The sequence below is a fragment of the Cutaneotrichosporon cavernicola genome (genome assembly GCF_030864355.1).
Source record: "Cutaneotrichosporon cavernicola HIS019 DNA, chromosome: 6".
Classification (NCBI taxonomy): domain Eukaryota; kingdom Fungi; phylum Basidiomycota; class Tremellomycetes; order Trichosporonales; family Trichosporonaceae; genus Cutaneotrichosporon; species Cutaneotrichosporon cavernicola.
The window spans coordinates 1,926,261-1,938,032 of record NC_083398.1 but is presented as its reverse complement, the minus strand read 5'-3'; the positions used below and the strand labels follow the sequence as shown (position 1 = coordinate 1,938,032).

The 11,772-nt window shown below is 56.2% G+C and overlaps 4 protein-coding genes across 4 annotated transcripts; 2 read left to right on the top strand and 2 right to left on the bottom strand.

The window, feature by feature from the left end:
• Nucleotides 1-35: 35 nt before the first annotated feature.
• CcaverHIS019_0607500 (uncharacterized protein) lies at nucleotides 36-1,032 on the bottom strand (the record flags this gene model as incomplete). The annotated part of the gene is made up of 2 exons (XM_060603243.1): nucleotides 36-929; nucleotides 961-1,032. 2 exons carry the CDS (start codon nucleotides 1,030-1,032, stop codon nucleotides 36-38), a joined length of 966 nt encoding a protein of 321 aa, XP_060459556.1.
• Nucleotides 1,033-2,806: 1,774 nt separating this feature from the next.
• CcaverHIS019_0607490 (uncharacterized protein) lies at nucleotides 2,807-3,265 on the top strand (the record flags this gene model as incomplete). Its single annotated transcript, XM_060603242.1, has 1 exon — nucleotides 2,807-3,265. One exon carries the CDS (start codon nucleotides 2,807-2,809, stop codon nucleotides 3,263-3,265), a length of 459 nt encoding a protein of 152 aa, XP_060459555.1.
• Nucleotides 3,266-7,668: 4,403 nt separating this feature from the next.
• On the top strand, nucleotides 7,669-8,597 carry CcaverHIS019_0607480 (uncharacterized protein; the record flags this gene model as incomplete). Its single annotated transcript, XM_060603241.1, has 4 exons — nucleotides 7,669-7,705; nucleotides 7,737-7,927; nucleotides 7,980-8,283; nucleotides 8,317-8,597. 4 exons carry the CDS (start codon nucleotides 7,669-7,671, stop codon nucleotides 8,595-8,597), a joined length of 813 nt encoding a protein of 270 aa, XP_060459554.1.
• A 2,118-nt stretch (nucleotides 8,598-10,715) lies between these two features.
• CcaverHIS019_0607470 (uncharacterized protein) lies at nucleotides 10,716-11,586 on the bottom strand (the record flags this gene model as incomplete). Its single annotated transcript, XM_060603240.1, has 3 exons — nucleotides 10,716-11,056; nucleotides 11,088-11,459; nucleotides 11,490-11,586. The coding sequence occupies 3 exons, from the start codon at nucleotides 11,584-11,586 to the stop codon at nucleotides 10,716-10,718; spliced, it is 810 nt and encodes a 269-aa protein (XP_060459553.1).
• Between the last annotated feature and the right edge of the window lie 186 nt (nucleotides 11,587-11,772).

The following is an 11,772-nucleotide window of genomic DNA, read 5'->3' as shown; positions in this document are numbered from 1 at the left end:
AGTGTACAACTGTAACGGGGGTATGTACTACAACTCTAGCGGCTAGGTGCGTCGGATACGGCGTCCCACTCCGACTCTGCCTCGGTCTCGGAGCGCCACTCGTCCTCGGTCCAGGAGGAGACGGAGAGGACGTCGTCGCGGGGCGATACGCGGCCGGATGTGGGAGTGGAGGCGCGGGGCGACGTGTGGCTGGATAACGGGGCGGACGTGGTTGTGTCAGGCGCGGGGAACGTGAGGTTGGAGCCAAGCATCGACGTAACCGGCGAAGGAGAGGGGAAGGTGAGTACACTCTCTGGAGCTGGGGACGCGCGTGAGCTTGGGTACGGCGAGAGAGAGCGGGGCGTGTAGCTCTCCTCTGCGTCGATGTAGCTGGCGCCCGAGACGCTGACGACGTCGATGTCTTCCAGTCCAGACATGCTGGGGCTGGACGGCGCCTCGATGAGGGTCGTTCGGCTCAGCGTCGTCGAGGCAGCGGATGTCGCCGAGCTCGGCATGGGCGAGACGGTGGGCGAGAGCGAGCGGGCTGGGGACGCAGAGTCTGCGAACGGATTCTCCATGTGCGGAACGGGGAGGGGCTGGGGCAGAGGGGGCAGGTCCTTTTCGATATGGTTATCGATCGCGATGAGTGACACCGCCTCGTCTGCGGGACCAACCGGACCAACCCTGGGTGACTCTAGCTGTGGAACAGGCTTACGTCGGCGCGGATTGTATGACGCTGGCGCGCCGACATGCGCCATGCTCTCGTCGAGCTCGTACTGATCGCCCGCACGCTGCCGGACACGTGCTACGGCAGTTGTGCGACCCTCCACTCTGCCCTCGTTACGGCCTTGGTCGACGGAAACAGGAACGAGACGACGACGGCGGCGTACCTCGCGCTGCTGCTCGATGAAGGCCTCAATCACGGGGGCGAGGTGGGGGTCATATACAAACTGGTGTCAGCTCGGCGAGGAGGAGGGGTACCTTCTTGAGGGCATAGCCAGTGGCGGCGACGGCTATGGTTGTGCCAATGATGATGGGGATGGGGTGGGGCATGCTGTGCAAATGCAGGAGGGGAAGAGGGGAAGGCGGCGGTCGCCGATATGGGTGGCGAGCCGGCCTGATGCGGTGATGGGTTGGGATGGGGGATGGGTTGTGGAGTGAGGCTCTGGGCTGTATACAGACGGATGTGGAAGATATGAAGGAGATGAAGATGAAGGTTCAAGTAGTAAAAGATGATGATGGCAAGTGCAGCGGATGCTGTGACCGGGATGGTCAAAGATGGTCGAAGACGTATGTGTCTGCTCTTCCTTGTTGGGTGGGCTGACTGGGCTGGCTGGGCTGGCTGGCGGATTCTGATCCAGAATAGAAAGCGTCATAGTGGCCTCTGGCCTGTAGCCGATTCTCAGCCAGGTACATTACAGTAGGTACAGTTGACCAGCTCTCACCAAGTCGTTGTACTTTCTATTTACATATCAACAGTCACATGGCTTGACAACACTCTTCATCCAATCACAGTTTGACTAGCCACTCGACCCCCAGTCCAGTCGGTACAGTAACTAACCGTGATGACTGACCATACACCAACCCTGCCGCCGTGCTCTGCTTCCACGGTCGTGCACCGGTCCCCATCGTCCGTTGGGCACTCACCAGCTCGTGCGTCCGACGTAGGCAGATACATTGTACACCGAGGAGGGACTCGGTCCAGGTGGGAAATACAGCCACGTGTCGGCCAGCCTTCCTACTCACTACTCCTCACGCTGGATGCCACGACCTCACATTCAAAGAGTCGAGGTCGCCACATCCACATTGCCCATCAGCAAAGTGACGCTCGGTACAGACGAAAACTATTGCCTCATGGACGACTTGCCCCCAGAGAATGCTTCACCACTTGGAAAAGGTCGATACCTCCATCCGTGGCTAAACCGAGGCTGGAGCCAGATAACTTTCGTTTTCTCACCCCGCACCGGACTGTCAAGGCTCTACCACCACACATCCACACAACACCCTCGTGGTTGTGTTCAAGTTTGCACTGTCCCTGGCCAGTCGCGGTTCGAGGTGGTGCACTGGTCAAGTTGGCGGATCAACTCCACCCCGACTTGTGCCCTGCGCTAGCGACTGTGCGCGAGAACTGGATTCAGGGCGATAAGACTTGGTACTCGAGAGAGAACAGGGGTTTTGCAGCGGCCATGGAGGGGCGCGGGACGGTGCCTCCGTTGGTGAAGGAGGGCTGGCTGTTGACTCTGCACCGGGGCCGCTTGATCCCAACTTGCGACATGTTTTGAATAGTACCTCTACTCTCAGCCGATGCATGTAGCGTTGAGATATTGAGATATAGGTCCCCTCCAGTACTGGATATATTCCACTGTACCCCTTCTTGCTGCTTTCAAGCTCTGACCCCAAGAGTTTGTCCTGAGTGAGCCTTTGGTTTTGCTGAGCGGCGTTCGGTCCCGGGACTGTCGACTAGCAGGCCATGTGGAAGAGATTGACAGCTAAAAATCCAAAGCTCTTGTTGACGGTCTTTTCCGAATGCATGCAGCCGCATGCGGCACTTTTGTAATTCAGCTTTATATTCAGTTTTCGGTTGTTGGTGGCTTGATCTAGTGCGAGATCAATCGATTCGACTCAGCGCACGTGACGGTGTTGTTGACAAATACTGGATCAAAAGCACTTGCAAGTAAGACACTGAGTAGCTGAGTATAAACGTGGAAATCTTCATCCCCACTCTGCCTCTTCGACCAATACTCCAGTCCTTTGCAGAATTACTACTGTTCCTCAAGCCGATTCTCGTTCCACTCTCAACTCTCAGCGAACATCCCAATACCTCAAGATGAGCCTCAAGCGTCAGCGTGACGAGTCGTCTCCCGATCCCGAATCTCCCGCCGCCAAGCTACGTCGTCACCGCAACGAGCTCAAAGCAGTCCTCCTATGGGCAGGCAAGCGCCTCCCTCCATCGCCAACTCTACTCCCTCTAAACCCGTCTCCTGATTCCGAGCTTTCCATTCCCGAGATAGACATGCTCTCAACTACCGAGTCTTCCATTCCCGAGATAGACACTCTCTCAACTACCGAGCCTTCCATTCCCGAGATAGACCTGCTCTCAACTATTTCGCTGCCTGAGCCCCCGCGTCTGAGCCCGTTCCCCAGTGAAGTCCTCGAAATCATAATTGGGTACATTCCCGCTAGCGATCTTCCGACCGTTGCGAGTGTGAACTCGGTTTTCTGGGCGGCTGCGTGGTCCCGTGTGTTTGAAGAAGCCCTTCTCCTACTCAGTCCGGATGACCAGTGATCTGACTCAACCAGATCATTGAAGACAAGGCAATGTGTCCGGGGGTACTCATGTCTCTGTGCCATCACTCCCCAACCCCCAGACGCTGTACATGCGGTTCGACATCCACAACCCCTTAACGGACCTCAAACACAACGTCGTCGTCACCCACACCGTAATCAACGACAGAGTGCCTTGCGCATTCCACTTACTATCAGGCGAAACGCAACTCGTGCACAAGAATATGTTCCGCCAAAGAATAGAGCCCACCACCACGATCATCCCTGCCCGTTCTCTCAAGAGGTTTTACTACAATCATGACCCGAGAGGAAGATAGACTTAGCGCGTCCCACAGTCCATTAAAACCGGACACGAAGATAACAGTCGTGTATTTGCGAAGAGGCTTCAAATTTGTCACTGTACCGCACAAATGGAAGTTCCAAGAGATACAGTACCAGCGGGTGAGTCCCTTGGATCAGAGTCTGAGTGAGGCTGACGGGTAGTATAAAAGCCACGTCGCATTCTGCGCTTCCGAAGTAGCGCCACGCTAAGTACACCCTTTGCGATACTGGGTCACGCATATAGACGCGGTCAACAGACCACATCGACTACAAGACGTTCCCCTGGCCCCCGGGATTGCCACACTCTTCCCCCGACACCCCGCATCATCATCAACCCCGCCTCGAAAACGGAATCAACCTTGACTGGGTTTAACACAAAACGTCAGTGATTTGTTCATTATGTATATATTTGTCGAATTCTCGAATTGTCCAAGGAAAGTTTTCCCTCCTTCATAGATCAGTTGCTCAGTCGTGCTTCATTAACCCTCTCACCACACGCCCAGGCCAACCTCGCGACGAACTCGAGCATGATCGATCATCGACGGGTCGCCTCGGACGGGTGGCGAAGATCGAGGCAAAAGCACCCAGGCCAGGCAATTTGGGGAGGTCTGTGGAAAGAGGAGAGAATGGAGTGCAGTGCGGGGCGCAAGGAGGCTGAGTATAGAGACGGCGTTGCTACGGAAGGCCAGCATACGTCCGATCTTGGCCAGCCACTGAAGTTCGTTTTGCGCACGTTGGTGTAGCCACTGGAATTGTCCAAGTCATCGGACGCGTCGACGAGTGTGAGATTGATTTGCGTCACGGAGTTTGTCACGTAACCATAAAAGAGGCCAGCGCCCGGCGCCGAGGTTCCGCTCTGATGGCCTTGGGTACTCGGAAGACGTGTAGATTCACACCACTTCCATGGTGCTGGGAGGCATGTCGGATGAGTATTTCTCGACTGAGGGTCAGTCTTGCCTATGACTAGCCACTGGTCAACTGAGAACTCACCATACTTAAATGCGGTCTTGGTAAAATCCGTGACGACCACCAGGCGCCGGACAATCTCCATCGGAAAAGGGAATAGCCAATCCCAGCCCGGCAAGTCTTCCTCCACTTCCCTTCTGTTCATTCGGACGACCACGCTCTCAGCGCGCTGTTCACGCAGAAGGATAGAGGACTTGAACCTCTGCTGGGGACGATTGTACTCCTCATACTGTACTCGAGGAATCTCATCACCATGCGTGCTTCGCACCATGTGCAGTCGGGGGAGGGGGAAGGAGAGAGTTAGCGCCGAGCTGGGCGACATGACTGCGTTATCAGAGAAGCTGGGAAGGTGAGGAGAGGGGTGGGGGGGGCTGGGAAGTTTGAGTGAAGAGTGAGGAGGATGAAGGTTGAAGAGAAGAGAGAAGAGTGGGTGGATGCGACGAGTGACGTGGATGCGGGCGCGGCGGGCGCAGCACACAAGGGGAAGTTGGAGGCGGGGGTCGGGGCCTGTCCATGCCAAAGAAGAGTGGCAAATGTGCTCTACCTTTCACTGTCACCGCATTCACCTCTGATCTACATGTACAAGCATCTTAGCACGCTTCGTTAGGACAGGGTCCCACTTCGCCTGGAATCCGCCTTCCGTCCAGTACTCGCTGATGGCGACCATGCAAGTAGTGGAGGCGGGGTTGGCACAGGTAGAGTCCGAAGAGAGCTTACGAATCGCGTCTAGCTGGGTGTTGACACTGTCCCTCGTGTTTGTGGCGCTCATGCCACAACGCGACTGTCCTTGCAGACGTGCAAGGCAAGAATGGGGGAGGAGGGGGGAACCGGCGGAAGATGAGGGGTGTGTGGCTGGTGGGGACGGGATACTTACTTCTGGTCCATCTGCGCGATTCGCAGCGCAAGCTTCATTGGCACAATTGACATTCCTAGCCCGTTCGTAGCAGTGTGCTCCGTGTTCGTGTTCATGGACACCCGCAAGTGGCGTTTCCTTATACCACGCGCCCTCCCACGTCACGTATGTGAAAGGGTAACCCAGAGCCACATTTAGCGCGTGGATGGGGAGAGCTCCAAACGCCCAGTTCACGGTACTGAGCTTCTGTGACCAAGGAAGGGTGAGCTTGTACCCACCTCATGAGGCCATACACTGGTTGTCGAACGCGAGAAACAAGACTGCATACTCCTCTGCCATTAGCTACCTTTATTGGATTCTCACTCGGACCATGGTTTGGTATCAGAATCTCACAAACGGCTGGGATCACCTTCCCCACTGTTGGCTTGACAGTCACTCGAGTGACGACCCACAGCCGATTATTCTCGCCATCGTAGAGTTGAGGCGGAAGTCCACCTGTGACTTGCGGAGTCTTGCTTGTGATCAGGTGGTAAGATGATGGATGAAGTGGGAGAGTGAGGCAAGTGCAAATGCGGAATGTGTATATTGGGAGCAGCATGCCAAGTCCTGAATGTCAAGATGAGGTGAAACGGTTGCTTTCACAATTTGGACTGCTGCCAGCAGCCATATACACCCCTTCAGCAAGCTCGTCGCCGTCACTCGCACTGGTCGTGTCGGTCACTGAGTCGTGCAGGTACCCACGACGTGCCCGACGCTCGTAGTTTGGCGCATTTCCACTACTCCTACTCCACTTCCGTCGACTTTTATACGGCCCCAAAAAGCAAAAATTCGTCAACAATATGCCTCGTTATATCAGTCGGTAGATTAAATGACTCTTAATGCGGATCTTTGGATTCCGGTTGATCATTCGGTCGTGGGTTCGAGCCCCACACGAGGCTGGCTTCTGCCCTCGTTTTGCAAATCACGGAACCATGGTGAAGTTTTGCGGCGGGGTATTTGATGGCGCCGAAGGGGGTGGTGGTAGCGAGCTCAGGGTGGAGGTAAGGTGGCGGCCAGGCGGGGCCGTGGGGTCGGTGAATTCTCGGCCAATTCGACTCACCAACCAACTAGCGCAATGGTGACAAGGAAACCCCGACACCGCGGTAGCCTCTTTCTTGGGCTCCTTGGGCTCCTCTTGGGCTCCTTCTTGGGCTCCTTCTTGGGCTCCTTGGCGGCTTTCGTTGCCGTGTGCGCTTTGGTGATCTTGCCCTTCTTCGACGTCGTCTTGGTCACGACGCGCACCCACCCATCCTCAACACCTATCAAGTCGTCCATGCTCACGCAAGGGCGTGCTTCTTCTTTGTCTCTGCTTTGGACTTCTCCTCGGCAGAGGACCAGAAGTGCACCGATCGGGGTACCCATGCTGGGCACTGGTTTCCCATAGGGTCTTGGACAGTTGCTGGTACTCTTGCGCGCTGCTTGCTTTGTTCTGGGTATGGTGGTTAGTGTGAATGAGAAGTGAAGCTCGTTCACGGATCGGAGGGCGTTGGGCCCGAATCAGGGTGACAGTGGTTGACTGGTCTGGTATCAGCTCGGCCCACCTGCGGCACGGTCCTCCTTCATCATTTGCCTCTTCTTAAACCAAACCTCCCTTGCAACTGATGACATCAAATATCTACAACGCTGTAAGTTATATTGACCGCGAGGGAGCCACTACGGTCCAGCCACTGTCCAAGGCCCGGCAGCCGCCTGGAATCTTGCGAACGCGCATCATTGCCATTCCGACCTTGGATGTCATGCCTCGGCGTGAGTACACACCCCACTCCGACTCACCTGGCACCGCAGGAGGCCGACTCGGAGACCCAACAGGGGCAATGGTAGCCTCGCACGTGCGCGGCTGCGTGAAAAAGGCCACCACGACTACACCCTTGTATGTGCACTGTTTGTCGTCCAGCGCTCAACTAGGCCCAATGTGATCCATTCTGACGTTTTGGAAGTCGTACACGAACTTTTGCCCTAGCATATTCGGAAACTGGCTCCTTGTCAGAGTAGCATTCTGCTGTTTGCCTATTCAACATGTATAATTGCCATTACTTGCGTGTTCTTGATTACCTCAAAATGTATTCCTTAGAGTATGGGGAGCATGCTGGAAGCATGCATCCAAGGAATCGGTCTATTTGAGGAATGCCCGCCGATCGTTGGATCCAGTCAACCACAGTCAGCCTTCTCTTTGGCTCCTTGTCATGACTCTTTGTCTCTCAAACAACTCTCACAACAACAACAACATGGACCGCTTTCACCCCTACAACTTCAAGACGGAATGTATGTCCCCATTTTCCTATTTTGACAACAGATACCCGCAAGCCCACTCCCAAGTGCCCGTCATGGGCCACACTGTCCGCCACCAAGGTCACAAACATGGACGGCTCAACGGTGGAGGGATACCTCACCGTTTTCCAGAGCGGTGGGCAGTACGAGGCCATGTGGTCTTGGGTGCCCGAGACGCTGAATGTACGCGGTGACGACACGATTGCTGGGGTTATGGTGAGTCGCCTTCCTCCTCTCTTCTTAGGGACCCCTGGGAAACTGGCTGTAGCGCATCTTCGCCCGCATGACCAACACCACCCTTACAGGACGGGGAAACCCGTTCTGGTTCGAGAACGCTGACGGAGACGCATACGATGAGCCGTCCGTATACGACGTTATCAACACGGGCGGGCGCGTGCGCGTCGTCATGAAATCGAACAAGTACAAGCCCCCGGCGAAGGGAAAAGAACCCGAACCTAAGGCTCCGGCATCGAAAGCCAAGTCTCCAGCCAAGACCGCTGCCACTAAGGCCCCCGCGCCGAAGGCTACCAAAGCGCCGGAGAAGGTCGACAAGTCCAAGATTGCAACCAAAGGTACGTCTTCCCCGCATGGTCCACTGACGCCAGGACTCGATGCCATTACGGGAGAACTGTACCTCTCGGACGCTCGTGACAAGTGCCGCGTGACATGGTCGCACACGAACCGCGAGCTGATCGTGCCATGGACCGACACGGCCGAGGGCGTGCTCCGCATCTTTGCGTTCATCATGGGGTACAAGGTCGGGTCGGGGAAGAGCGCGATCCTGTGCGAGACGCGTGCGGGGATGACACTGCCTGATCCCACGATGCGCCAGATTATGGACGCAGGTAAGATGGTCAAGGTCAGCATGAAGCGGGGGAAGGAATGATGCTGCATGTCAGCCATACAAACGTTACATGGGTATTTATGGAGCTTTCGTCACTTGCCTGTTCATACTGTACACCCTCCACGCATGGCTTAGGCCACCGTTTCCTGTGGTAATCCAATGCCTCCTGGAGCGTTGGTGCCGTTGTACACTATAGACGCGTCCACTGACCATGCATGTTCATGTTTGACGGACAGGGTCTTGAACCCGTACTTGTCTCCGAGGCGGTACATCGCTGTCGAGTGTATCACCCAGCGAGGCGATGTTGTGCGTTGCGCCGATTCGATTGAGGCCACAGAACTTACACGTCTCTCCACCTCAATCCACAGCTCCTCATGATCCTCCTTAAGCCCTGCTGCCAGAATCAGTGTGCCACTCTCAAACTGGGGTCGTTTCCGCTCTGAAACTGCCTGATCCAGGGTTGCTCTTCGTGGGTGGCACAGGGCAGAGGGGCTACCCCGGCTCGCGTGCGTGGGCCGCTTTACCTTGACCTTGAGGCCATACTTGGTGTTTCCGTCAAAGAAGACCCAGTGGATGCCCTCCTCGATCTCTACGTAACTCGGACCGACCTCCCCGCCGCAACACGTCTGCCCCCTGGCGCTCGTTGCGGGGCCGCGCAGGCCTCCGCTCGAAAAAGGGTGACCGGATGAGCGCTTCAGCGCTGCTCAGACAATGCTTACGACCCCTGTGCGACTTGAACACACGACCGTGAGGATTCTGGGTATTCCAGTTGGAATCTCACACTCTACCAACTGAGTTAAGGAGTCTGGCTACACTCTACCAACTGAGTCAAGGAGTCTGGCTACACTCTACCAACTGAGTCAAGGAGTCTGGCTAAAGTGCCCTTGTTGGCTGAAGGAAACTGCAGTCCGTTGAGCGATTTCCTAAGGAATCTACCCGCAGAAGCTGAAGTAGTCGTCTGGGCTTAATGGCCAGTGGGGCAGCTAAGAGACGTCCCACCTCCGCCACCATGTTTGGACTGTGAGGAACCGCAGTGGACTGCGCAGCTCACAACTGCGTGCCCCAGCAGAAGCCGGGGGTGGCCTTGCAAGCGTGCAGGAGAAGTATCGATGCAGAAGCACGGTACCTCGGATCGCTTGGGAGATGCATGATGTGCGGCATGTCACGTGACTCACAAAGTCTTGAGAAAAGTGCAGTGCAGTTCAGCCACCCGGAGTCTGGAACAGTCTGGGACGTATTCAACCTCCAAACAATGAAAATCAATAGCGTCTCTGATCGTATAGTGGCTAGTATGCTCGCTTGTCATCTAACATGACCGCGGGAGACCGGAGTTCAATTCTCCGTCAGAGAGGAGCGCGCCAACATGGCGTGACATTTTTGGGTGGCCGGACGTCTCGCACTTTCGACCGTCCCCTTCCTGCCTCTCAATGATGCCGCAGAGTCCAGTCGAGATCACCTGGTTCCAAATCCACACTGCCCTGCAGAGGTGGCGCTGGCTTCCCTTCGCCTTGCCTATCTTCTTCCCGTCCGAACCAAGGAAAGAGAGCATGGAATCGGAGGCGAGGCGGGGAACATTGATAGTCATATCGTCCTCTTATTCCAGATCCCTAGACACATGGACCTGCCGCGGGACAAGAAGTCTTCCTCCATTTCCTCATAGATTAGGCCTTCTGTCAGCTGTGTTCTGTCTACACAGTGCATGACTGCGGCTTCCGCCTGAGCCAGGGCTTGTGGGGGACTTGTGGTGGGCTGGAAGAGGAGACGGGGAGCTGGTGGGCGCGCTCAGCATGTTCGAGGCTGGAGGCGGAGTCGTGCGGGTCCGTATTCCCGCCTTCTTCGCCGTATCCTGCACAGAGACAAACTTCGATACAGTTGTCGTGGGCATGGTGGATATTGTGATCGCGAGAGAACGGCTGAGACGCGTTGTGATTGATTGGCACCGTGCCTGAATTACATAGCGTCTAATGTCAGGCGCGTCGGTGGAGGTCGTTGAACTGAAGCCCCTGAAACACCTAAAGCCGCTCTCAAACGCGGTTCCGTTTCAGAAAGGAGATTTGGGGCAAGACGTACGCGACTGTGCACCGGCAGAGCTCAATATAGGTTCCACGTCAGATATCAAGATACAATAGCGGGTATATCGCCTCCTCGCCGCTCAAACGGCTAGTCCTCGGCGTTGGGGTCCTTCCACGCCTGTAGCGGCTCGGGGCCAACAATCACAGTGAGGGCGCGGAACATACGGTCGCCAAGGGGCAAGTCGAGGCCTTCCGTTATCCGCTGCTGCTGCTCCCACATAGGCATGATGAGGGGGTTTGGATCCTCGGGCCCATGCTCGTACTCTTTGAAAGTGAAGCGGGGCTTGCTGGGCAGGGTCGCGCCATAATGGGCGTACAGGCTCCTTACGACGTCGCCCGCACGCGTCTCCGCGTTCATGGACACACAGGCTGGTCCCATCTTCTTGAGTCCGGCATAGTATCCGTCGAACCACAGCTCGTCGTTGCCGCCTCCCATCAGCCACTTCTGGATGGTACTCACTGAACTTCTTGCCGCCCTTACGCTTCCGCACGGTCGCTGGCTTGCGCATTGTCACTCGCACATGCACGTGCATATGCGGGTCGTGCAACTGCACCATCTCGTTGTCCGAGATGTCGAGGTGGTTCTTGAGCAGCTCCTCCAGCGTGCAGTCGTCCGACAGCCGCCAACGTCCGTTGTTCTGTTGCTGCTCGAACCGCATCGTACCGGGACCGGGGGCAATCTCGCGGCCGTAGTGTTCGATCAACTCGAGCACAGCCTCGCCCACCGTCTTGGCCTCGAGTTCGACGTCCGGCTCGTCGTCGCATTCAGACAGGAACGCGCCAAACGGCCCAGACATACGCAACATCTCCTGCACCTCCTCAAAGACCGGGACTACGTCAGCGCCATCAATGAATAACGTACTGTCGTCGGTGCGGCGCGACTTCTTCGCTGCCCGCTTAGCGGCGTCCTGGGCCGCGAGGACCTGGGCGGGCGTAGAGGCGGCCGGCTCCCTAGTCATTATATTACAGTGGAGTGAGTGGAGACTGGAGAATTCCTGTCCGAGTTGATCAAGTATCACGATGGGCGTGCAGGAGAATCGGCTTCTTTCAGGAAACGCGTACTGATCGCGACGCGTCGCGGTCCCTGATCCGCGTTTCTTACGGCATGTTTTCCCCGGATACATGGTTCCGAAGATTTGATTATT